Below are 26,955 nucleotides of genomic sequence, written 5' to 3'. Positions count from 1 at the left end.
CTTAAGTCTTAAATCTAAAAGAAAAGCATGTATAGTCCTTAGTTGTGTGATTTTGAAGTCTCCAACGGTCATTAAGATCTTTAAGAAATTGGTTAAGTGCACTGGAAGCATTCACTTGTGATGAGCTATGAGAAGGTTCATATCTATCTAGCTTAGCATCAATAATGGCATTCATGTCAGTTCCAATAATAAGCGTATAATCCGATTTAAATTGATCAGGCTTCTGGTTACAGAAGGGAGAACATCTTTGTCATATGGGTTAGGAGCATAAATAGATACAAATGCTATTCTAATTCCATACAGAGTGGAGCATATATAAGTAAATCTGCCCTGTATCATTTCCACTTTTTTCAATTGTAAAGGGTACATTGTGTTTATGTAGGATAAGCACCCTTTTAGATATGAAGCAGGAAGCAGCTACCAGTTTGTAGTATTTGTTTTGAAGTCTATGGACATCACCCTCTAAAATATGTGTTTTGATGTATTTCTAATAGCTTTAATGACTTTTTCTGCTAGATGTTTTCTAAGGCCCCTTTTTCATCTCTTTGACCAGAAATCAAAGCTTTTGCTTATTCATAATTTATAGGATGGAAAATGGTTGAAAGATTTTTTATAATAATATCTCTCTATATATACAGTTGAAGTTGGAAGTTGACATACACTTAGGTTGGAGTCATTAAAACTCGTTTTTCAACCACTCCACAAATTTCTTGTTAACAAACTGTTCTTTTGGAAAGTCGGATAGGACATCTACTTTGTGCATGACGCAAGTCATTTTTCAACAATTGTTTAGACAGATTATTTCACTTAATTCACTGTATCACAATTCCAGTGGGTCAGAAGTTTACATACACTAAGTTGACTGTGCCTTTAAACAGCTTGGAAAATTCCACAAAATTATGTCATAGCTGTAGAAGCTTCTGATAGGCTAATTAACATTATTTGAGCCAATCGGAGGTGTACCTGTGGATGTATTTCAAGGCCTACCTTCAAACTCAGTACCTCTTTGCTTGACATCATGGGAAAATCAAAAGAAATCAGCCAAGACCTCTACAAGAGAAATCAGCCAAAAATTGTCGACCTCCACAAGCCTGGTTCATCCTTGGGAGCAATTTCCAAACACCTGAAGGTACCACGTTCATCTGTACAAACAATAGTATGCAAATATAAACACCATGGGTCCACGCAGACGTCATACTGGTCAGGAAGGAGACGCCTTCTGTCTCCTAGAGATGAACGTACTTTGGTGTGAAAAGTGCAAATCAATCCCAGAACAACAGCAAAAGACCTTGTGAAGATGCTGGAGGAAACAGGTACAAAAGTATCTATATCCACAGTAAAATGAGTCCTATATCGACATAACCTGAAAGGCCGCTCAGCAAGGAAGAAGCCACTGCTCCAAAACCGGCATAAATGGCTTAAGGACAACAAAGTCAAGGTATTGGAGTGGCCATCACAAAGCCCTGACCTCAATCCTATAGAACATTTGTGGGAAGAATTGAAAAAGCGTGTGCGAGCAAGGAGGCCTACAAACCTGACTCAGTTACACTAGCTCTGTCAGGAGGAATGGGCCAAAATTCACCCAACTTATTGTGGGAAGCTTGTGGAAGGCTACCCCAAACCGTTTGACCCAAGTTAAACAATTTAAAGGCAATGCTACCAAATACTAATTGAGTGTATGTAAACTTCTGACCCACTAGGAATGTGATGAAATAAATAAAAGCTGAAATAAATAATTCTCTCTCCTATTATTCTGACATTTCACATTCTTAAAATAAAGTGGTGATCCTAACTGACATAAGACAGGGAATTTTTACTAGGATTAAATGTCAGGAATTGTGAAAAATCTGAGTTTAAATGTATTTGGCTAAGGTGTATGTAAACTTCTGACTTCAACTGTAAATATATATATATATATATATATATATATATATATATATATATATATATATTGCTTTCATTTGACACCCAATTTTGATATGCTCCATTGAACTTCACATTGCTGTTCATGGATCCTTTTAAATGGAAATTACTCAATACTGTGGAGTTTTCAAAGTGGTGATGATAATACCAAACAAACCAGGATAATGATACTAGCCATTGCCCTGCCCAGTGCTGATTGAGACAGGAAAATAGTTACTCCATAAAGCCAGAGCCTCTCAAATCTCCAAATTAGTGGTAAACCAGTGGATGCTCCTCAGAGGAGGAAGGAGAGGACCATCCAACTCTGTGAACTTCAGAAAAATAGTGAAACATTTTTAGATAACTATACTAAATATATTCATGTCACCAAATAACTGTTTTAAAATACACTGTTTTGCAATGGTCTCCCTGAAGGACATCTACCTGAATTTGTCTAATAGAAACACTTGTTTTGCAATTGTTTTGGACTAATGGTTACACCCTAGAGGAGCTAGATGCAGGCAAGAGTGGTGGTATTGGCGGTATTGAATGCGTTACTGTCTGTCACCTTGATTACTCCAATTTTTCTATCGACATGTGCACCAATGTTAAACTTTCATTTGTAGGCTAGGTTGTAGCAACCTGATGATGGTGATAGGGAAAATTTGATTATCATGTAGTAGCCTTAACCTATCTATGTTACATTGAACTGGGTGAAAGGAAAATGAATGACCGTCATCCAATATCCTGTAATAGAAATAAGGCCATGCTCATAAAAAAATGAGGTGTCCTCCCTAATATTAAATGGCACCGACTGCCACTGTGGTTAACATGCAGCATGTGACAACAATAAGAAGGAACGATAGCAACAGTAGCAACTCTGCAAATGAGTTAGGTGGGTGAATGGTCTGTCTCTGTGGTGAAGAGGAGGCCTGGAGTGGATAATGAGTGGAAGAGAGAGCGAGTGGCTCAGCCTGCCTTAATTACTGCTTTTGTTCTGCCCGTTAATTAATGAGCAGAACTACAGTAGAGCTGTCTGTCTTGTCCTCCTGCCCTACCGGCTGGTGGCTTGTTGAGGACCGGAATGATTGGTTGAGTTGTGTAAAGTGCTCTTTCTGCCTGTTCAGTGTCAGACTGGGGTTGTCTTCAACCAGCGGGTACCATAAAGGCCCGGCGTGTATTGGTTAGGAGTAATAGGGATAATTTGCGAGAATGTAAGCAAACTCAAAGGCCTATCTGTTTGACTATGAGCACGGTGATCTACTGTACATGCATGTTGCCTTCATTGCGGATATTTTGTTTTACTGCTTATACTCATGACAGTATCTAGTCTGAAGTTTCTTAGCCATTGCCCATCAGTATGAGATGCTCAGGTATGTTCTCTGTTGCTTTACAGTCACGCAGTGTGGACAAGCAGCACGCTGTCGTCAACTACGACCCAGCCACAGACGAGCACATGGTGAAGGACCTGGGCAGCCTGAACGGGGTGAGTCTCATCATGTCCCCTGCATACAGGTTAAATAAAGGATCCAGCCAGCCACAGCCATCTCTGGAGGGTCCAGAGCACCACTACCAGTCCCTCAGGCCTTAGCACAAAAGTGCCCTCAGTGCCAGAGACAGTTGCTAGAGCTGTAATGAGTACTGTGTTTTCTGCTGGCCTGGACCTTTTCTCTGGTGTTCCTTTCTCCCTCTCTTTCCTTCCCCCTGACACCTTCCCTCGTACTATTGCCACTTCATTGCACTGTTCCAGCCAAGCACAGGACTGAGGAGAGGGAAAGACTGTCCTTTGTTTCACGGTAGTGTTTCTCTCTGCACCAGCAGCCAACTCTAAACAGAGCAGAACTTAACATCAGTGGCTTGTTACTGAAATGTATCATGGCTGTTTCCTTTTACTTTGACAATTCTCTTTATTTAGTCTACTTACAGTGGGGAGAACAAGTATTTGATACACTGCCGATTTTGCAGGTTTTCCTACTTACAAAGCATGTAGAGGTCTGTAATTTTTATCATAGGTACACTTCAACTGTGAGAGACGGAATCTAAAACAAAAATCCAGAAAATCACATTGTATGATTTTTAAATAATTAATTTGCATTTTATTGCATGACATAAGTATTTGATCACCTACCAACCAGTAAGAATTCCGGCTCTCACAGACCTGTTAGTTTTTCTTTAAGAAGCCCTCCTGTTCTCCACTCATTACCTGTATTAACTGCACCTGTTTGAACTCGTTACCTGTATAAAAGACACCTGTCCACACACAATCAAACAGATTCCAACCTCTCCACAATGGCCAAGACCAGAGAGCTGTGTAAGGACATCAGGGATAGAATTGTAGACCTGCACAAGGCTGGGATGGGCTACAGGACAATAGGCAAGCAGCTTGGTGGGAAGGAAACAACTGTTGGCGCAATTATTAGAAAATGGAAGAAGTTCAAGATGACGGTCAATCACCCTCGGTCTGGGGCTTCATGCAAGATTTCACCTCGTGGGGCATCAATGATCATGAGGAAGGTGAGGGATCAGCCCAGAACTACACGGCAGTACCTGGTCAATGACCTGAAGAGAGCTGGGACCACAGTCTCAAAGAAAACCATTAGTAACACACTACGCCGTCATGGATTAAAATCCTGCAGCGCACGCAAGGTCCCCCTGCTTAAGCCAGTGCATGTCCAGGCCTGTCTGAAGTTTGCCAATGACCATCTGGATGATCCAGAGGAGGAATGGGAGAAGGTCATGTGGTCTGATGAGACAAAAATAGAGCTTTTTGGTCTAACTCCACTCGCCGTGTTTGGAGGAAGAAGAAGTATGAGTACAACCCCAAGAACACCATCCCAACCGTGAAGCATGGAGGTGGAAACATCATTCTTTGGGGATGCTTTTCTGCAAAGGGGACAGGACGACTGCACCGTATTGAGGGGAGGATGGATGGGGCCATGTATCGCGAGATCTTGGCCAACAACCTCCTTCCCTCAGTAAGAGCATTGAAGATGGGTCGTGGCTGGGTCTTCCAGCATGACAACGACACGAAGCACACAGCCATGGCAACTAAGGAGTGGCTCCGTAAGAAGCATCTCAAGGTCCTGGAGTGGCCTAGCCAGTCTCCAGACCTGAACCCAATAGAAAATCTTTGGAGGGAGCTGAAAGTCCGTATTGCCCAGCGACAGCCCCGAAACCTGAAGGATCTGGAGAAGATCTGTAGGGAGGAGTGGGCCAAAATCCCTGCTGCAGTGTGTGCAAACCTAGTCAAGAACTACAGGAAACGTATGATCTCTGTAATTGCAAACAAAGGTTTCTGTACCAAATATTAAGTTCTGCTTTTCTGATGTATCAAATACTTATGTCATGCAATAAAATGCAAATTAATTACTTAAAGATCATACAATGTGATTTTCTGGATTTTTGTTTTAGATTCCGTCTCTCATAGTTGAAGTGTACCTATGATAAAAATTACAGACCTCTACATGCTTTGTAAGTAGGGAAACCTGCAAAATCGGCAGTGTATCAAATACTTGTTCTCCCCACTGTATAGTGGTGAGCCCTCTTACTTACAGTACATTGTTTTAAGCACTGTTAGGCTATAACCTTCCACTAAGCGATACAGTATCTATACTTCTGGATTGTGGGTTTAACGTAGATTGTGTAATGTAATTACGTCGTGTAGCTTTTGCTGGTGTGTGAGTGCTTTCAGTGTCAGCCTGCTCTCTACCCACCTGTCCCCTGACTGCCTTAGCCTACTCAGGGCAGATGGCCATTACTTAACTGCATAATCTCGTTAATGCCTTAATTTACAGGTAGGATAGCTTAAATTTCACTCACAGGCAACTGCTAAGCAGCACCTAGCTAGGAAAACCCCAGAGGCTGTGTGTGCAATTGAATGACCTGTTGCCAGTGTGACAACTAACTCTCATCGTCAGTATCTGTTTTTATTGCAATGGTATTGCACTAATCATGATTGTTGTGAAAACAAATAATTACTGTCTAGATTTTTCTGAAGCTTTCAATGTAAACACACCAAAACAAACTGTTTTATCTCTTTTCTCCCCAGACTTTTGTGAATGATCTGAGAATCCCAGACCAGACTTACATCACCCTGAAGCTCTCTGATGTCATCCGCTTTGGATATGATATCCTTTTGATTATCTGATAATGATTGTAATTCTTTTGTTTTATTGATTCTTCATTGTTTGGGGACTTTCTTGATTGGATCAGAAGGATGTGTACTTTTCAACCTCAAAGTGCTCTCTGTGCTAGTTTCTTACAAACAATTGAATTCCATAAAGCTTTGGTCTATACTTGCTGGTAGAAAGGAATTTAAACATTCATTTTCTTTTCCCTCTGTGGTTTGTGCACCAAACTCTCCCAACATGTTAATTCCCTGTGGTTTGAGTCAGGGGTTTTGGATTATGTCCAACTCTGGACTGAAAATCTTTTGGACCCTTGAACCTCTGAGCTGAAAAACATGAATAGTGAAAATGAGTTTCGATAACTGGGACAAAAGCTGCTTAAAGGTAGACGTTTAGTATGCGTTACCAGAACTTACCATGCATGCTACATGTCACATGTCTTGAGTTCTCAGAAAGTTAGAGCTTCAAGGACTGCACAGGCTAATAATTACCCAAAATGGCAAGTGTCAGTGACATGTATTATTCTAACCCAATGGCTTCAGTTTGAATATGCTTTCCTTAACTCTGCTTTCACATTCTCATGTGTACATCCTGGAGAGGAGTCAACACAAGGTGCCAGAGGAGGCTCTCAAAGTAAGAGAACTTCCACATGTACAGTGCATTTGGAAAGTATTCAGACCCGTTGACTTTTCCCACATTTTGTTACGTTACAGCCTTATTCTAAAATGGATCAAATATTTTTTCCCCTTATCAATCTACACACACTACCCCATAATGACAAAGCGAAAACCCTCAGACCCTTTGCTATGATACTCAAAATTGAGCTCAGGTGCATCCTGTTTCCATTGATCATCCTTGAGATGTTTCTACAACTTGATTGGAGTCTGCTTGTGGTAAATTCAATTGATTGGACATGATTTGGAAAAGCGCACACCTGTCTATATAATTGCAAACACCAAGCCATGAGGTCGAAGGAATTGTCCGTAGAGCTCCAAGACAGGATTTTGTCAAGGCACAGATCTCGTGAAGAGTAGCAAAACATGTCTGCAGCATTGAAGGTCCCCAAGAACACAGTGGCCTTCTCCCCCATTCTTAAATGGAAGAAGTTTGGAATCATCTAGAGTGGCCAGACGGAAGCCACTCCTCAGTAAAAGGCACATGACAGTCCGCTTGGAGTTTGCCTAAAGGCTCCTATAGAACTCTCAGACCATGAGAAACAAGATTCTCTGGTCTGATGAAACAAAAATTGAACTCTTTGTCCTGAATGCCAAACGTCACGTCTGGAGGAAACCCGGCACCATCCCTATGGTGAAGCATGGTGGTGGCAGCACCAGGGATGTTTTTCAGCCGCAGGGACTGGGAGAATAGTCAGGTTTGAGGGGAAAGATGAACGGCGCAAAGTACAGAGAGATCCTTGATGAAAACCTGCTCCAGACCCCTCAGGATCTCAGACTGGGATGAAGGTTCACCTTCCAACAGGACAACGACCTTAAGAACACAGCCAAGACAAAGCAGGAGTGGCTTTGGGACAAGTCTCTGAATGTCCTTGAGTGGCCCAGCCAGAGCCCGGGCTTGAACCCGATGTAACATCTCTGGAGAGACCTGAAAATAAAATGTGTAGTGATCCTCCCCATCCAACCTGACAGCGCTTGAGAAGAATGGGAGAAACTCCCCAAATACAGGTGTGCCAAGCTTGCAGCTTCATACCAACGAAGACTTGAGGCTGTAATCGCTGCCAAAGGTGCTTCAACAAAGTACTGAGTGAAGGGTCTGAATACTGAATACTGAATACTTTAAAAAGTGTAAAATCCTAATTTTGCTTTGTCGTTAGATTGAGGGGAAAAAACGAAATCAATTTTAGAATAGTGTAACAAAATGTGGAAAAAGTCGAGGGGTCTGAATATTTTCCGAATGCACTGTACATATCATCTATGAATGTGAGTGGTAGGGGCTTCTTCATTTCCCGTTTTCCTTTTTGTGTTTATTAGCATGAGAAGTACACCAGCCAGCTGCAGATGAGTATGAAGGCCCTGGAGGCCAGGAAGAGGGAGAAGGAGAGGCAGCATGCTGAGGAGAGAACCAGAGACTCATTCCGCTCCAAACAGGATAAAGCTGAGGGTAAAACTGCCCTCGCAGCAGGTAAACCTTGCCCAGTCCTGTTGTCCATTTCTTCTAGAGACCACAGTATAGGTGCTATCCTACATTATAGACCAGGCCTATGAGTTTTCTCTACAAATGTAGAAGAATTGCGCTGGAGATGGCTGACGTTTTACAGGCTCCTCACCAATTGTGTTTTTTGGCTTTGTTTGTAACTTATTTTGTACGTAATGTTTCTGCCTTTGTCTCTTAAGACCGAAAAGAGCTTCTGGATATCAGAACAGCGATTACTCTCCTCGAACTGGACAAATATGTTTTTTTTCTTTAACAAGTCGGACGTGAAGAATTTACTCCAGTTACCCAACCAGGCCCAAATCCCCATCATTTGAATGAAAGAAGATGCCGATACAGGGGACGCAGGTGCGGGTGCCATTATATTGGCCAACGTGCAATCATTGGAGAATAAACTGGATGAGCTCGGTTCGAGACATTCCTACCAACGGAACATTAAAAACTTGAATATCTTATGTTTCACCGAGTCGTAGCTGAACGACAACATGGATAATATACAGTTGGCTGGTTTTTCCGTGCATCGGCAAGACAGAACTGCTTCCTCCAGTAAGACAAGGGGTGGCGGTCTGTGTCTATTAGTCAATAACAGCTGTTGTGCGAAATCAAATGTTAAGGAACTATCAAGGTTTTGCTTGCCTCACTTAGAGTATCTCATGATAAGCTGTAGACCACACTATTTACCAAGAGAGTTTTCATCTATATTTTTCATAGCTGTCTATTTACCATCACAAACCGATGCTGGCACTAAGACCAGTCTCAAAAAGCTGTATAAAACTGTATAAGCAAACAAGAAAATGCTCATCCAGAGGCTGCGCTCCTAGTGGCCGAGACTTTAATGCAGGGAAACTTAAATACGTTTTACCTCATTTCTACCAGCATGTTACATGTGCAACAAGAAGAAAACAACTCTAGACCACCTTTACTCCACACACAGAGACGCGTACAAAGCTCTCCCTCACCCTCCATTTGGCATATCAGACCATAATTATATCCTCCTGATTCCTGCTTACAAGCAAAAACTAAAGCAGGAAGTACCAGTGACTCGCACAATACAGAAGTGGTCAGATGACGCAGATGCAAAGCTGCAGAACTTTTTTGGTAGCACAGACTGAGATATGTTCCGGGACTCATCCGATGGCATTGAGGAGTACATCACATCAGTCACTGGCTTCATCAATTAGTGCATTGATGACGTTGTCCTCACAGTGACCGACCATACATACCCCAACCAGAAGCCATGGATTTCTGGAAACACCCTCACTGAGCTAAAGGGTGGAGCTGCCGCTTTCAAGGAGCGGGATGCGTATAAGAAATCCTGCTATGCCCTCAGACGAAACATCAAACTGGCAAAGCGTAAATACAGGACTAAGATTGAATCCTACTACACCGGCTCCAACGCTCGTTGGGTCTGGCAGGACTTGCAAACTATTGCGGACTAAAAAGGGAAGCCCAGCCGTGAAATGCCCAGTGACTCAAGCCTACCAGATGAGCTAAATGACCTCTGAGTGCTTCGAGGCAAGCAACACTGAAGCTCTATACTAGCTGTGTGATCACGCTTGCCGTAGCCGACGTGAGTAAGACCTTTACACAGGTCAACATTCACAAGGCCGAAGGGCCAGTGGTTTACCAGGACATGTACTCCGAGCATGCGCTGCTGTACTCCCTGTTCACCCATGACTGCACGACTCCAACACCAAGTTTACCGACGACACAGCGGTGGTAGGCCTGATCACTGACAGCGATGAGACAGCCTATAGGGAGGAGGTCCAAGACCTGGAAGTGTGGTGCCAGGACAACAACCTCTCCCTCAACATGATCAAGACAAAGGAGATGATTGTGGACTACAGGAAAAGGAGGGCCGAGCACACCCCCGTTCTCATCAACAGGGCTCTGGTGGAGCAAGTTGAGAGCTTCAAGTTCCTTGGTGTCCACATCACCAACAAACTATCATGGTCCAAACACACCAAGAAGGTTGTGAAGAGGGCACGACAATGCCTATTCCCCCTCAGGAGACTGAAAATATTTGCCATGGGTCCTCAGATCCTCAAAGTTCTACAGCTGTACCATCGAGAGCATCCTAACTGGTTGCATCACTGCCTGGTATGGCAACTGCTCGGCCTCCGACCGCAAGGCACTACAGAGGGTAGGGCGTATGGCCCAGTACACAGTACCAGCATATCAGTCTGTTATGCCTCAGGTAAAATATAGCTGCTGACGTCTATTCTAATATCTTATTCAAGTGAGGAAGATTGTCTCCTCATAAGCATTTTATACCACAAAGTGTTAGATGATCTGTTAAGATGCACACAGCTCTCCTTGTTAAGTCTACCCTTAGTGTGCGATCAAGCAATATTATGAGATGACAGGGTCAAAGGTTCAATCCAGTAGGGTCGGACAAGCAGCATTACTAATATGGAACACCAGTTGGCAGGATGAGTGAAGTGACATTGGGCTTGCCTGCTGAGCATGTTGAGCTGGGACAGTTACAGCCTTATCTCTGTCTGCCATGCCTCTGGGGAAGAGTGCTGAACCTACTCCTGGTGCCGCTAGCTCAAGGTGTGTGTGTGAGGCTGTGTTTTTCCATGCCATGTGAGCGTCAGTGGTCGGTTGGTTAGAGGGATTGTAGTTTTGCTGTCTCACTCACCTTCCAGTACATACAAGTCTCCTTCTGTCCTTGTCTCCACTTTTTGGCTGCATCTTTTTGGCTGTTATGTATATTCCGACCGATATATCGGTTCACCAATATTATTGCCGTTATTCGCCTTTTACGTTTATATTGGTATCGGATAGGGCTGTGGCGGTCATGACATTTTGTCAAACTGTCATTGTCAAGCAAATAACTGCCAGTGTTATAATTAACCGTTAATTAACAAACACATTTATCATCTCCTGGCGCATGGACACGCATAGCCTACAAGCCACCAAAGCAGCCCTTTGGAACATCTACATTTTAAAAAGTCTAACTTTTAATATAGCCTACACCATCACAATAAATCCATTTTATTTTAGACTGGTCTAAAGAAACATATGAAGAAAATATAGTAATATTTTTGAAGAACATACTATCATACTTTCTTTGTTAGGAACTAATATGACTATGCCATATTGCTGTGGGCTACACTAGTTCATTTAGCAGACAAGATTTGCTCAGAATTCCGTGGCATAATTATTTTCTTGTTTTATAGTATGAATAATATAATTGAACATAGCTGAAAAAAATAAAATTATATTTTCTTCAAATGATTTCCAAGGAAGTGCACACTTCCTTGCTGAGCAGTTAACAGGACCTTCTACAGTGAATTCAGAAATTATTCAGACCCCTTGACTTTTTCCATGTTTTGTTACATTACAGCCTTATTCTAAAATCTATAAGGATTTTTTTTATCCATCTACACACAATATCCCATAATGACAAAGCAAAAACAGGTTTTTAATCATGTTTGCAAATGTATAAAAAAACGGATAAAATGATACCACATTTACATAAGTATTCAGACGCCTTACTCAGTACTTGGTTGAAGCACCTTTGTCAGCATTTACAGTCTCGAGTCTTTTTAGGTGTGACGCTACAAGCTTGGCACCTGTATTTGGGGAGTTTCTCCCATTCTTCACTGCAGATCCTCTCTCATGCTCTGTCAGGTTGGATGGGGAGCGTCACTGAACAGCTATTTTCAGTTCTCTCCAGAGATGTTTGATCGGGTTCAAGTCCGGGCTCTGGCTGGGCCACTCAGAGACTTGTGCTGAAGCCATTCCTGCTTTGTCTTAGTTGTGTGCTTAGGGTTGTTGACCTGTTGGAAGGTGAACCTTTGCCCAAGTCTGAGGTCCTGAGTGCTCTGGAGCAGGTTTTCATCAAGGATCTCTCTGTACTTTGCTCTGTTCATCTTTCCCCTCGATCCTGACTAGTCTCCCAGTCGTTGCCGCTGAAAAACATCCACACAGCATGATGCTGCCACCACCGTCCTTCACTATAGGGATGGTGCTGGGTTTCCTACAAACATGACGCTTGGCATTCAGGCCAAAGAGCTCAATCTTGGTTTCATCAGACCAAATAATCTCGTTTCTCATGTTCTGAGAGTCTTTTAAGTGCCTTTTGGAAAACTCCAAGCAGACTGTCATGTTCCTTTTACTGAGCAGTGGCTTCCGTCTGGCCACTCTACCATAAAGGCCTGATTGGTAGTGCTGCAGAGATGGTTGTCCTTCTGGAAGGTTCTCACATCTCTACAGAGGAACTCTGGAGCTCTGTCAGAGTGACCATCGGGTTCTTGGTCACCTCCCTGACCAAGGCCCTTCTTCCCAAATTGCTCAGTTTGGCCGGGCGGCCAGCTCTAGGAAGAGTCTTGGTGGTTCTAAACTTCTTCAATTTAAGAATGATAGAGCCCACTGGTGTTCTTATAGACCTTCATTACAGCAGAAATGTTTTGGTACCCTTCCCCAGATCTGTGCGTGAACACAATCCTGTCTCGGAGCTCTACGGACAATTCCTTCGACCTCATGGATTGGTTTTTGCTCTGACATTTTTTTCCCCCACCTTTTATTTAACCAGGTAGGCCAGTTGAGATCAAGTTCTCATTTACAACTGCGACCTGGCCAAGATAAAGCAAAGCAGTGCGACACAAACACAGAGTTACACATGGAATAAACAAACGTACAGTCAATAACACAATAGAAAAGTCTATATACAGTGTGTGCAAATGAAGTAAGATTATGGAGGTACGGCAATGAATAGGCCATAGTGGCAAAATAATTACAATTTATCAATTAAACACTGGAGTGATAGATGACCAGAAGATGAATGTGCAAGTAGAGATACCGGGGTGCAAACGCGCAAAAAATAAATAGCAATATGGGGATGAGGTAGTTGGGTGGGCTATTTACAGATGGGCTATGTACAGGTGCAATGATCTGTAAGCTGCTCTGACAGCTGATGCTTAACGTTAGTGAGGGAGATTTGAGTCTCCAGCTTCAGTGATTTTTGCAATTAGTTCCAGTCATTGGCAGCAGAGAACTGGAAGGAAAGGCGGCCAAAGGAGGAGCTGGCTTTGTGGAAGACCAGTGAACTATACCTGTTGGAGCGCATGCTACGGGTGGGTGCTGCTATGGTGACCAGTGTCAGTGGGTTTGACCTGGAGCCAGTGGGTTTGGCGACGAATATGAAGCGAGGGCCAGCATACAGGTCGCAGTGGTGGGTAGTATATGGGGCTTTGGTGACAAAACGGCTGGCACTGTGATAGCAAATTGGATGCAGTCTGAGTAGAGTGTTGGAGGCTATTTTGTAAATGACATCGCCGAAGTCAAGGATCGGTAGGATAGTCAGTTTTGCGAGGGTATGTTTGGCAGCATGAGTGAAGGATGCTTTGTTGCAAAATAGGAAGCCGATTTAATTTTGGGTTGGAGATGCTTAATGTGAGTCTGGAAGGAGAGTTTACAGTCTAACCAGACACCTAGGTATTTGTAGTTATCCACATATTCTAAGTCGGAGCCGTTCAGAGAAGTGATGCTGGATGGGCGGGCAGGTGCGGGCAGTGATCGGTTGAAGAGCATGCATTTAGTTTTACTTGCATTTGGAGGCCATGGACGGAGAGTTGTATGGCATTTAAGCTTGCCCGGAGGTTTGTTAACAGTTTCCAAAGAAGGCCCAGAAGTGTACAGAATGGTGTCGTCTACGTAGAGGTGGATCAGAGAATCACCAGCCGCAGGAGCGACATGATTGATGTATACAGAGAAGAGAGTCGGCCCGAGAATTTAACCCTGTGGCACCCCCATAGAGACTGCCAGAGGTCCGGACAACAGGCCCTCCGATTTGACACACTGAACTCTGTCTGAGAAGTAGTTGGTGAACCAGGCAAGGCAGTCATTTGAGGAAACCAAGGCTGTTGTCTACCGATAAGAATGCGGTGATTGACAGAGTCGAAAGCCTTGGCCAGGTCGATGAATACGGCTGCACAATATTGTCTTTTATCGATGGCGGTTATGATATCGTTTAGGACCGTGGCTGAGGTGCACCCAAAAGGACTTGACTTCCTGTATGTTGTTATGATCACACCACGTCTCGTTAATCATAAGGCATACACCCCCGCCCTTCTTACCAGAGAGATGTTTGTTTCTGTCGGCGTGATGCATGAAGAAACCAATTGGCTGTACCGACTCTAACGTATCCTGAGTGAGCCATGTTTCCATGAAACAAAGAACGTTACAATCTCTGAGGTCTCTCTGGAAGGCAAACCTTGCTCGGATTTCGTCTACCTTGTTGTCAAGAGACTGGATATTGGCGAGTAGTATACTCAGGAGCGGTGTGCGATGTGCCCTTCTACGGAGCCTGACCAGAAGACCGCTCCGTCTGCCCCTTCTGTGGCGCCGGTGTTTTGGGTTGCCGGCTGGGATCCGATCCATTGTCCTGGGTGGTGGGCAGAACAGAGGATCCACTTCGGGAAAGTCGTACTCCTGGTCGTAATGTTGGTGAGTTGACGTTGCTCTTAAATTCAATAGTTCCTAACGGCTGCATGTAATAAAACTTCAGATTTCCTGGGGTAACAAAGTAAGAAATAATACATAAAAAAACAAAATACTGCATAGTTTCCTAGGAACGCGAAGCGAGGGGGACATCTCTGTCTGCACCGGAAGCTTTAGTGTCCCAGAACTTTTTGGAGTTTATGCTACAGGATGCAAATTTCTGTTTGAAAAACCTAGCCTTTACTTTTCTTACTACCTGTGTTTATTGGTTCCTAACTTCCCTGAATAGTTGTATTTCGCGAGGGCTATTCGATGCTAATGCAGTATGCCACAGGATGTTTTTGTGCTGATCAAGGGCAGTCAGGTCTGGAGTGAACTAAGGGCTATATCTGTTCTTAGTTCAACATTTTTTGAAAGGGGCATTATAAGAATGCAGAGGATGCCTGGTTATTCTTTTAAAGTGCTTTCCTCACCATCTTAAATAAGTTAAGATGGTGAGGAAAGCACTTTAAAAGAATAACCAGGCATCCTCTACTGACGGAATGAGGTCAATATCCTTCCAGGATACCCGGGCCAGGTCGATTAGAAAGGCCTGCTTGCTGAAGTGTTTTAGGGAGCAGTTGACAGTGATGAGTGGTGGTCGTTTGACCGCGGACCCATTACGGACGCAGGCAGTGATCACTGAGATCCTGGTTGAAGACAGCAGATGTATATTTAGAGGGCAGGTTGGTCAGGATGATATCTATGAGGGTGCCTGTGCACTGTCAACTGTGGTACCTCAATATAGACAGGTGTGTGCCTTTCCAAATCATGTCCAGTCAATTGCATTTACCACAGGTGGACTTCAATCAAGTTGTAGAAACATTCTAAGGATGACCAATGGAAGCCGGATGCACCTGAGGATGCATTTCGAGTCTCATAGCAAAGGGTCTGAATACTTATTTACGTAAGATATTTCTGTTACTTTATTTTTAATACATTTGCAAAAATGTCTAAACCTGTGTTTGCTTTGTCATCAAATCGTATTGGTCACATACACATATTTAGCAGATGTTATTGCGGGTGTAGTAAAATGCTTGTGTTCCTAGCTCCAACAGTGCAATAGTATCTAACAATACACACAAAAAGTCAAATAATGGAATTAAGAAATATATAAATATTAGGAAGACCAATGTCGGAGTGGCATTGACTAAAATACAGTAGAATATAATACAGTATATACATATGAGTAAAGCAGTATGTAAACATTAAAGTGACAAGTGTACATAAATGTAGATATTACCTCAATTACCTCGACTAACCGGTGCCCCCGCACATTGACTCTGTACCGGTACCCCCTGTATATAGCCTCGTTACTGTTATTTTACTGCTGCTCTTTAATTATTTGTTACTTTTAGTTTTTGCGCATCAATTTTTTTACTTAACACTTATTTAAGCATTTCACTGTTGTATTCGGCACGTGACAAATATTTGATTTGATTTGTTCCATTTATTAAAGTGGCCAGTGATTCTATGTACAGTTGAAATCAGAAGTTGACACACTTAGGTTGGAGTCATTAAAACTCGTTTTTCAACCACTCCACAAATTTCTTGTTAACAAACTATAATTTTGGCAAGTCGGTTAGGACATCTACTTTGTGCATGACACAAGTAATTTTTCCAACAATTGTTTACAGACAGATTATTTCACTTATAATTCACTGTATCACAATTCCAGTGGGTCAGAAGTTTACATACACTATGTTGACTGTACCTTTAAACAGCTTGGCAAATTCCAGAAAATTATGTCATGGCTTTAGAAGCTTCTGATAGGCTAATTGACAGAATTTGAGTCAATTGGAGGTGTACCTGTGGATGTATTTCAAGGCCTACCTTCAAACTCAGTGCCTCTTTGCTTGACATCATGGGAAAATCAAAAGAAATCAGCCAAGACCTCCACAAGAGAAATCAGCCAATAATTGTCGACCTCCACAAGTCTGGTTCATCCTTGGGAGCAATTTCCAAACGCCTGAAGGTACCACGATCATCTGTACAAACAATAGTACGCAAGTATAAACACCATGGGACTACGCAGCTGTCATACCGCTCAGGAAGGAGACGCGTTCGGACTTTGGTGCAAAATGTGCAAATCAATCCCAGAACAACAGCAAAGGACCTTGTGAAGATGTTGGAGGAAACAGGTACAAAAGTATGTATAGCCACAGTAAAACGAGTCCTATATCGACCTAACCTGAAAGGCCGCTCAGCAAGGAAGAAGCCACTGCTCCAAAACCGCCATAAAAAAAGCCAGACTACGGTTTGCAACTGCACATGGGGGCAAAGATCGTACTTTTTGGAGAAGTGTCCTCTGGTCTGATGAAACAAAAATATAACTGTTTGGCCATAATGACCATCGTTATGTTTGGAGGAAAAAGGGGGGAGTCTTGCAATCCGAAGAACATCATCCCAACGGTGAAGCATGGGGGTGGCAGCATCATGTTGTGGGGGTGCTTTTCTGCAGGAGGGACTGGTGCACTTCACAAAATAGATGGCATCATGAGGCAGGAAAATTATGTGGATATATTTAAGCAACATCTCTAGACATCAATCAGGAAGTTAAAGCTTGGTCGCAAATGGGTCTTCCAAATGGACAATGACCCCAAGCATACTTCCAAAGTTGTGGCAAAATGGCAACAAAGTCACTGTATTGGAGTGGCCATCACAAAGCCCTGACCTCAATCCCATAGAAAATGTGTGGGCAGAACTGAAAAAGCGTGTGTGAGCAAGGAGGCCTACAAACCTGATTCAGTTACACCAGCTCTGTCAGGAGGAATGGGCCAAAATTCATCCAATTTATTGTGGGAAGCTTGTGGAAGGCTACCCAAAACTTTTGACCTAAGTTTAAACAATTTTAAGGCAATACTAATTGAGTGTGTGTAAACTTCTGACCCACTGGGAATGTGATGAAATAAATAATTCTCTCTACTATTATTGAGTTTGAGTTTATTTTATTTTTACAGGGACAGTGCACACCAATAAACGTTTCAGTAAAAGTGCCGGTTTTAGCCAGCTGGCTAATTTTCAACCGCATTCCCTGGGCAGGTTATTAAAAACAATTACAATATAGACAATCATGTAGCAGTGAGCACATGCAGAGCAACATAGGACAAGCAAGACATAGAACAAAAAGCAACAAGACAAAATCCATAAAAGCAACAAAGTGTTTCCACCTCACAAGCTACAGACAACAGACAACATGGAAAGCCGCAATACACAGCTAGGGATTATGTTCACAAATCTGATTGACCTTTAGCCATGTCTTCATGCATTTTGTGAAAGTGTGATATGTGGTGCAGTTATGTGTGTCTGATGGCAGTGTATTCCAGACATGGGAAATCTCTCACAGAGAAAGCGGATTTACTAACGGTGCTTTTCCTTAAGGGAACTATACAGTCACCTCTCATGGCAGACCTTGTGGATCTGCTGCCATATGTTTGGGTTTTCTGTTTAACAAAAATACTGAGTGGAGGGGGAGCCAGGCCATTTAGGATCTGGAATACAAGACATGCGTCGGTGTATTGCACAAGATTTTCCCAACTCAGGAGCTCATGCTTTCTGAGGATGTAACAGTGATGATGGCTATTGGGCTTCCTATCAAGCACTTTGAGAGCCTGTTTGTAGACACTGAATAGGTTTTCATGTTGTACAGCAAGCTTGGGCCCAACTAGTCAAGCAGTATGTTAAGTGGGGAAGTACAGTTTTGCTACCTCTGTAGTCAAACAGTTTCATATAAATTGGAAATTAGCTAGGTTGAACTTGGTTATTTGAATGACCTTTTTCACATGCTTTTTAAAAGAGAGGTTGGAATCAAGTATGATGCCAAGGTACTTAAAATCAGATATCACCTGGAGCTTCTCCCCTGACACATAGACATCTGGCTCAGTAGCATCTGTTGCCCTCTTTGTGAAGAACATGCAAACTGTTTTTTTCACATTGAGATGCAAACTGAGCCACTTTGTCACTGAGCCACTTTGTAACCTGGACCATTACAGTAGTGAGTTCTTGTGCAGCTTGTTGTTTGCTCTTTGCATACACATATATCACTGTATCATCTACATACATTTCAACTTCAGACCCAGTACAGACAGAAGGCAGATCATTAATGTACAGGCTGAACAGGAGGGGCCCCAGTATTGACCCTTGGGGCACGCCCACATCATAGCTAAGAGTGGGCGACAGCTCATTGCTCACTCTGACACACTGAGTTCTGCCTTCAAGGTATGATTTCATCCATCTCAAGGCATCGGGGGAAAAGTTGAACTTGGACAATTTTGTGATGAGAATCTCATGGTTAACAGTATCAAAAGCCTTTCTTAGGTCCAGAAACACAGCCCCAACAACGCCCCCTTTGTCCATCTTGGACTTCACATTTTCCAGAAGAAAGCAGTAGGCCGTTTCTGTGGAGTGTTTCGCTCTGAAGCCAAACTGCATGGAGTGTAATGTTGAGGTGGGCAATCAGTTGTTCTGCTACACACTTCAACAACCTTCGACACCACAGGTAGTATACTAATGGGCCTGTAGTTACTCACGTCAGCAGGGTCGCCTGATTTAAAGATGGACGTTATTATGGCCGACTTCCATACCCTTGGAAACACCCCCAGACCAATAGATGTGTTGGTGACCTTAGTAATGGGGCCAATGAGTGACTCTTTGTAGTTTTTAAGAAAGGTAGAGTCCAGCCCAAACACATCTTTGGCTTTAGAGTTCTTTAGTGAGCTAATCACCTTGTTCACCTTTGACTCAGAAACCTCCCTTTATGATTTTATTTTATTTTATTTGGATCTCTTTTAGTCCCTATTTGGACTAATCTTCCAAGAGTCCTTAAACATTAAAATACAATTTATAATACAAACACATTTTCACATATAACACACTATTACAAACATACATAATATACTAACATAATGACCCAATAAATACTCAATCTAAAAAATATTGATTCTTCTACTATAGTCCCACAACATTTCTATATATTATATTTAAATAGTTTTAAAATAATGTTTAAATGTATATATTGAAAGGTTTCTGGTTTGCTCAGTTAATTTATTCAATTTCTTTATTGCTCTAAATAGAAAAGAGAAATATGTTATTTTGCCTTTCTGTCTGGATAACACAGATGGTGGACAATCTATTCCTAGTATTTACGGAATGTGTGTCTCTTACCAACTGAAAACCGTTGTGAATAGAACTTGGCCGTTTTAAATTATGTATATTATGAAATAAAATAAGCATGTTTTTTTCAATTATGTTGTCGATTGATGACCAACCAAGAACACTGCGCATGACTGCAACAGAAGAACCATATCTTCACCTTAAAACAATCCTTGCTGCTTTGTTCTGTGCATTCTGCAGCCTCCTAACTTCACTTGATGATGCATTTCCCCAGACCACAGAACAGTAGTTCACCTATTTCTCAATTAATGCTTGTGTTATTTGCTGAATAATTTTTCCTGGTAAATATTTAGCTATCCTTCTGATTATGCATGCTGTTTTAATAATTGTTTTACATAGATTAGTTATTTGAGACGACCATGATAAGCAGTTGTCTAGCTGCACTCCCAATAGTTTGGTTTCTGCCACTTCTTCAATTTGTACTCCTCCCATACTTAATTGTATCCCATGCTGTTTTGGCCTTTTCCTAGTGGAACAGACCAACATAACTTTGGTCTTCTTGGTGTTTAAAACAAGTTTGTTTTAGCAAACCCACTCCCTGATATTCTCCAAATCTCCTTGTAAAGCTTGCTGTACCTGTTGAACCGATTGTCTTCCTGCATAAATTGTAGTATCATCTGCAAATATAGTAGCTTGAGTTTCAGCTAAGGCATAGGGAAGGTCGTTGGTATATATTAAATAAAGAAGTGGCCCAAGGCAGCTGCCCTGCGGTAGTCTTATGATAAAGACAGGTTGAGCATCATTCACTAGCACTGAGCCCAAGAAACCAGTGGAGGGGTTCTGTGTCAGTACCCTGACAGAGTCAATAAAGTAGGAATTGAAGGCTATTAGTATTTCGATTGCATCCTGTGTTAGATTGTTATTCACCATGATTTCTAGTCGTTTTCCAGTGTTACTATGGTCTTTCCCTGTTCTCCCAGATAAATTTATTCTGACATTTCACATTCTTAAAATAAAGTGGTGATCCTAACTGACCTAAGACAGGGAATTTTTACTAGGATTTAATGTCAGGAATTGTGAAAAACTGAGTTTAAATGTATTTGGCTAAGGTATATGTAAACTTCCCACTTTATATCCAACTGTATATAGGACAGCAGCTTTTAAGTTGCAGGGTTGAGTAACCAGGTGGTAGCCGGCTAGTGATGTCTATTTAACAGTCTGATGGCCTTGAGAGAGAAGCTTTTCAGCCTTGTCCCAACTTTGATGCAAATGTACTGACCTCGCCTTCTGGATGATAGCGGGGTGAACAGGCTTTGGATCAGGTGGTTGATGTCCTTGATGATCTTTTTGGCCTTCCTGTGCCATCGGGTGCTGTTGGTGTTCTGGAGGGCAGGCAGTGTGCCCTGGGTGAAGCGTTGGGCAGACCGCACCACTCTGATGAGCCCTGCGGTTGCGGGGGGTGCAGTTGCCGTACCAGTCGGTGATACATGATGCTCTCTATTGTGCATTTGTAAAAGTGTTTGTGTGTAGATTTCTGTGGAACATTTGTTATTTTACCTATTTTAGAACAAGGCTGTAACGTAATAAAATGAGGAAATTCATTCAGTGCATTCATTCCGAATGCACTGTATATGCTTAATTTAAAGTTATTTATGAAACTTTAGTTGATACATACGTTTGGCTATATGTTTTGATTTTTAATACATTCTAAGGCTGCAAGATGCGACTCTAATGATGATGCTTTGAAAAAAGTTGCATGAAAGGCATGACTTCTGCTTTGTTTCTTGTGCAGGCTGCACACAATTCATCAGTCTCTCATTCCCTATTTAGCAAGCCCTTGATAATATTCCCACCAGGCCTTGAATTTCCTGGCAGCATCCCCCTTGTGTGTCCATAATGCCCCCTAAAAAATCAATACCTTTTGTGACCAAAGTGGCTGTTGTGGGCTTAATAAAATAATTATAATTCCCTTCTCCCGGCTGCCATGCTCCGAAGCACCTCTCACTCACATGGCTCTCTCAGATATCTCAATTCTTATTAGCCAATGCCCGTCACGTGATCGGGTCCTTCTCAAAGCATCTCAGCTAAGAAGTAGGCTACAAGTGAAGACGCACACATCGGGGACGCAACTGCGTATTTCGAGGCGCATATTGAAGATGCAAGAACTGTCCACGTTTAGCCTACTTTTCGTCAGCCAACAAGATGAGTAGGCCTAACGAACAGCAAAAGCACTGGCCTATGTCAATATGCTATCGCCCATAGTACAAAAGTTGATCTATTCTATTGGAAGAAGAAATACATTTTCCAAACATACTCTGGGACAGTTGTGGGATGCGATAGACCCCTGATTATACAACCACTCGCATCAACATTTTTTTTTAAAGCAATGAGGCTGATGCAACAGATCAGAAGGTTAGCATAATAGTTTATCAACATTTTAAGCTTTTTCTTCCCATTATTGGCGCAGCAATGCGCATAAGGCAGTAGGCTATAGGCATGAATGTTCCAAGATGCAGTCAATTAGCGGGAAAACTCTGTTCTCATAAGTAACCGCAAATGTGATTATTCATGTAATACTTTATTATAAAGGTGCACTTTTATGGTGTAAATGATCTTCCCCAAACGTGAAACTCATGCACCGCCTATGTATGCCAGTAAGGCTCTTCACCGGTTGTAAAGCGGATTAATATGCTTAATTTTAAGTTATTTGGCCACTTTAGTCAAAACATATAGGCCTATGGGCTAGGCTACGTGAGTTGTGCGACTGAAAAGTTGCGCACAAATAAAAAGGCATGCGCTTTTTCTTTCCTTGCTGCACGCACTGGGCATCATTCACAAGTGATGATACATCATTCACAAGTGATAGGCTAATATTATCACCCATCAGACAATTCTTAATTTAATGTGGTCTTTACCTATACTAAATAATATGTGTGAAATAAGTTTTGATTTAGAATGGACCATTATCATGCACTCAGGGGCATGGGGAAAATAAATGCATGTCATCTATGCACTTAAATAGCGAATGGAGAACGCGTTTCCCGTGGTTCATTTTCATGCCAGCCAGGTAGGCTATACTCCTGTTGCAAAGCAATGTGCTTAATATTAAGAAAATTCAGAAATAAATATAGTAGGCCAAGCCTATAGAAAGATGATCGCATTTATTTAAAAAAGTGGAGGACCTATCAAAACTTTGTTTTCTCACGCAATTGCAGAGCCTATAGAAATGTTGCGCAACATGAGCTCATTGGCTCTCATGAAGTGTTTTGATTTGAATTTAGATTTTTTTTTGCATTGATGTCAGAGTGATTAGAGGTCCAATAGAGTGCTGAGTACCAGGCAGTTAGCAAGTTTGGTAGGCTAAGAATGACCATCGGCAGCATCAGAGCTTGGAGAAGCCTAGTTACCGTGACTAAACGGTCACGTGGAATTTGTCTGTGGTCATGATTCCTGACCGCCGATGTGGTGGTAATACTTTCACCGTTACAGCCCTAGTATCGGACGAGAATTCAACCAATATTCAATAAATAGGATGAAAAAAGGGTATTTCATGCTTATTTGAACACTTGCTTATCTGAACACTTGCAACCATTCTCATGATGTCATTATTGCCACAATGTATGAAATCAGCATTTGAAGCATAGTTATAGGACAAATGCTCTTTTGGATGGAAATTGATGTGAATTCAGTGTGGGGAAATTACTTTTTTTTATTTCCCCGCTGTAAAACACTAGTCAGATATGTCGGTATCAGTCATTTTTGTCTCCCAAGAATCGGACCCGAGAAAACATATTGGTCGGGCTCAACTTTAATATGATTTTCAGGGCAGTTATGTTCCTAAATCACTGAGGGATGTACTGTCTGATTCCAATGAGTGATATCTTATTTTCTATCTTCATTTTCAAATCTTGTAGAGTTGTTCATTGTTCACACACACAGTCAGTACATCTGGCAAATTGCTAAACATCTAAATAACACAGGGGAATCGAAGTTTCAGGCACTGCATTTTGAATGAGTTTCAGAACACACACGACTGCTGTTGGCTGAGCAATTTCCACACTACTCTCAGATAGTTTCCATTTACAAGATGCAGACATGAACTCTACTTGAGAAAAGAGCTCTTTATTCCAAACGATTGGGGCACATTTTTTTGCACGATCGCTTGATGTTTTCTCTTGAATTCTCATCATACCTGTACATAGCCTTGATGACTTGAATATTGGATTTGGAATTTGGGTATGTCAGGTGGTTGTGTAAGCCAGCCAAGCATACTTGGATTGATCATATACTGTAACTCTTCATAAGCAGTACTGCTGTCTCGCTCCACAATCTTTAAAACTGGATGTCATAGCTCCCATGACTGTAAGTTGATCAACCATGTTGTATGACAGTAGAGTAAACCCTTTAACCCAGCTGATCCCACTCTGTAATCCAGCTCATACAGACCCATTATCCAGCAGTGGAATGCAAGGATGGACCATCACTAGTGGTTTTAACTACTGACAGTCAGAAGGTTATGACACGCCAGACTTCCAGCCATTTACACTTAGTTTAAATGTTTACATTCAGCCTTCATCCCACTCTGCCTGTATGTGATGGGGTAATGTAGCTGCTGACTGACTCTTTATTTCCTCCTGATGAAGCAGCTGGACTGGTGAGGTGACCAGTGTCCCGGTACCTACAGGCCACATCCTGTTGACAGTCCAGTTACTCCATACTGTGAGGCTCAGAGATGTCTGTTTTTCCTGAAGCCTTACAGGGTGTGGACTGTGGAGGTAGTCTTCTCCTCCTGCTGTCTCTAAAGCCTGCTGGCTCTCTGAGGTGACCTTGTCTGGACTACTGTAGTCTACCCTGACAGGCCATGTACTTTTTAATATATATTGAACAAAAATATAAACGCAACATGTCAAGTTTTGGCCCAGTGTTTCATGAGCTGAAATAAAACATCCCAGAAATGTTCCATATGCACAAAAAGCATTTTGTGCACAGTTTTGTTTACATCCCTGTTAGTGAGAATTTCTCCTTCGCTAAAATAATCAAAAAATCTGATTTTAAACAGCATGATCATTACACAGGTGCACCTTGTGCAGAGGACAGTGAAAGGCAGCTCTAAAATGTGAAGTTTTGTCATACAACACAATGCCACAGAGGTCTCAAGTTTTGAGGGAGTGTGCAATTGGCATGATGACTGCAGGAATATCCACCAGAGCAGTTGCCAGAGAATTTAATGGTCATTATCTACCTTAAGCTGCCTTCAATGTTGTTTTAGAGAATTTGGCAGTACGTCCAACCAGCCTCAACCGCAGACCACGTGTAATCACACCAGCCCAGGACCTCCTCGTCTGGCTTCTTCACGTTTGGGCTCATCTGAGACCAGCCACCCGTACAACTGATGAAACTGTGGGTTTGCGCAACTAAAGAATTTCTGAACAAACTCTCAGAAACCGTCTCAGGGAAGCTCATCTGCGTGCCCGTCGTCCTCACCAGGGTCTTGACCTGACTCCAGATCGGCGTTGTAATCGAATTCAGTGTGCAAATGCTCACCTTCGATGGCCACTGGCACGCTGGAGAAGTGTGCTCTTCACAGATTAATCCCGGTTTCAACTTTATCGGGCAGATGGCAGACAGCGTATGGCATTTGTGTGGGGTTGAGCGGTTTGCTGATGTCAACGTTGTGAACAGAGTGCCCCATGGGGTTATGGTATAGGCAAGCATAAGCTACGGACAACAAACAAGTGCATTTTATTGATGGCAATTTGAATGCACAGAGATACCATGATGAGATCCTGAGGGCCATTGTCGTGCCATTTATCCCCCGCCATCACATCATGTTTCAGCATGATAATGCACAGCTCCATGTCACAAGGATCTGTACACAATTCCTGGAAGCTAAAAATGTCCCAGTTTTCCATGGCCTGCGTACTCACCAGACATGTCACCCATTGAGCATGTTTGCGAAGATGTTGCGCTGCATGAGGCAAATGGTGGTAACACCAGATACTGACTGGTTTTCTGATCCACACCCCACTTTTTTTTTTAAGGTGTCTGTGACCAACCAATGGAAGTCTGTATTCCCAGTCATGTGAAATCTATAGATTATTTAAATTGACTGATTTCCTTTTATGAACTGTAACTCAGTAAAATCTTTGAAATTGTTGGATGTTGGTTTTTATTTTTGTTCAATGTAGAACATAATGTGGAAATGTATCCTTATGGTTTCCACTGCCTGAGAAGAGCTCTGGATTTAAAGTTTATTTTCATGTCTTTCATTAGTGGCTTCATCATTCCTGATACACACCAACATAGAAAAGCTTAAAATGACTCAGTGCAGCACTAGAGAGAGTCCACAAACCATTTTAGGCTGTGTCATCCATCCTGTGTAGCTAGAAATGAAGCATTGGGTAAGCCACATGGAATTAGTGACATGCCCTTCTGTTTCCTTCCCTCTCTCTGTTGATGTCTTATTGTGTGTCCTGGGCAACAGCACTTTGGAGTTGTAGTGCTATGGTTTATTTAGGCCAGTGTGAGAGAGCCCTAATGTGTCTGTTTAGTTTTCACAGACACCAGGCATGTGGATAATCTGATTTATGCCATATAGGCTAGTGTCCTGGGCTTGCCAGCCAGCTGTTAGATGTCATCACATTAATGAGGGTGACAGGAAATCTGCCCTAGTGCCCTTATTGGTCAGATGTAGGGGATGGATAAAAACAGATTCATATGGTTTGTTAGTGCAATTTTATATAAAAGAAAGAAAATGTAAAGAATATATTTTGGTTTATTTGTTACTGAATTATAAACCACTTACCAACCTGGAATCTGTGTGACAATCAATTAATATTTATAAGCAATAAATATAATTGAACTGCGTCAGCAACCCCTCATCTCATATATGGAAATGCGCATGGAACCAACCTGTATTTTGGCGTCTATAGAAGTGGCCTTTTAGAATCTAGGGACCACCACTACATGGATCAACCATGATAATGCATTCAAGCAGGACAGCAGCAAGTACTGTATGACCATATACTGTAGATGGAAGGTTATCAGTTTGTCTCAATGTTCTGCTCTGGAGAGATGAGTCATCGTTAACCAGTGTTGTTTGAAAAGCTTCATATTTGTTATAATTCTGCATCTCCTCCCTTTAGTGAAGATTAGG

At 42.2% G+C, this 26,955-nt stretch overlaps 1 protein-coding gene across 2 annotated transcripts in view; it reads left to right on the top strand.

The window, feature by feature from the left end:
* Window positions 1-26,955, top strand: part of LOC139530754 (centrosomal protein of 170 kDa protein B-like) — a 49,281-nt gene that overhangs the window by 8,527 nt on the left and 13,799 nt on the right. For both annotated transcript variants that reach the window (XM_071327425.1, XM_071327424.1), the window contains exons 3-6: window positions 3,299-3,388; window positions 5,951-6,031; window positions 6,606-6,662; window positions 8,018-8,168. In XM_071327425.1, coding sequence (XP_071183526.1) covers window positions 3,299-3,388; window positions 5,951-6,031; window positions 6,606-6,662; window positions 8,018-8,168 — 379 coding nt within the window. The remainder of the gene's footprint in view (window positions 1-3,298; window positions 3,389-5,950; window positions 6,032-6,605; window positions 6,663-8,017; window positions 8,169-26,955) is intronic.

This window comes from Salvelinus alpinus, chromosome 9 (assembly GCF_045679555.1).
Source record: "Salvelinus alpinus chromosome 9, SLU_Salpinus.1, whole genome shotgun sequence".
NCBI lineage: Eukaryota > Metazoa > Chordata > Actinopteri > Salmoniformes > Salmonidae > Salvelinus > Salvelinus alpinus.
Note: the sequence above shows the minus strand (reverse complement) of the source record. Positions and strands in the feature narration are given on the sequence as shown.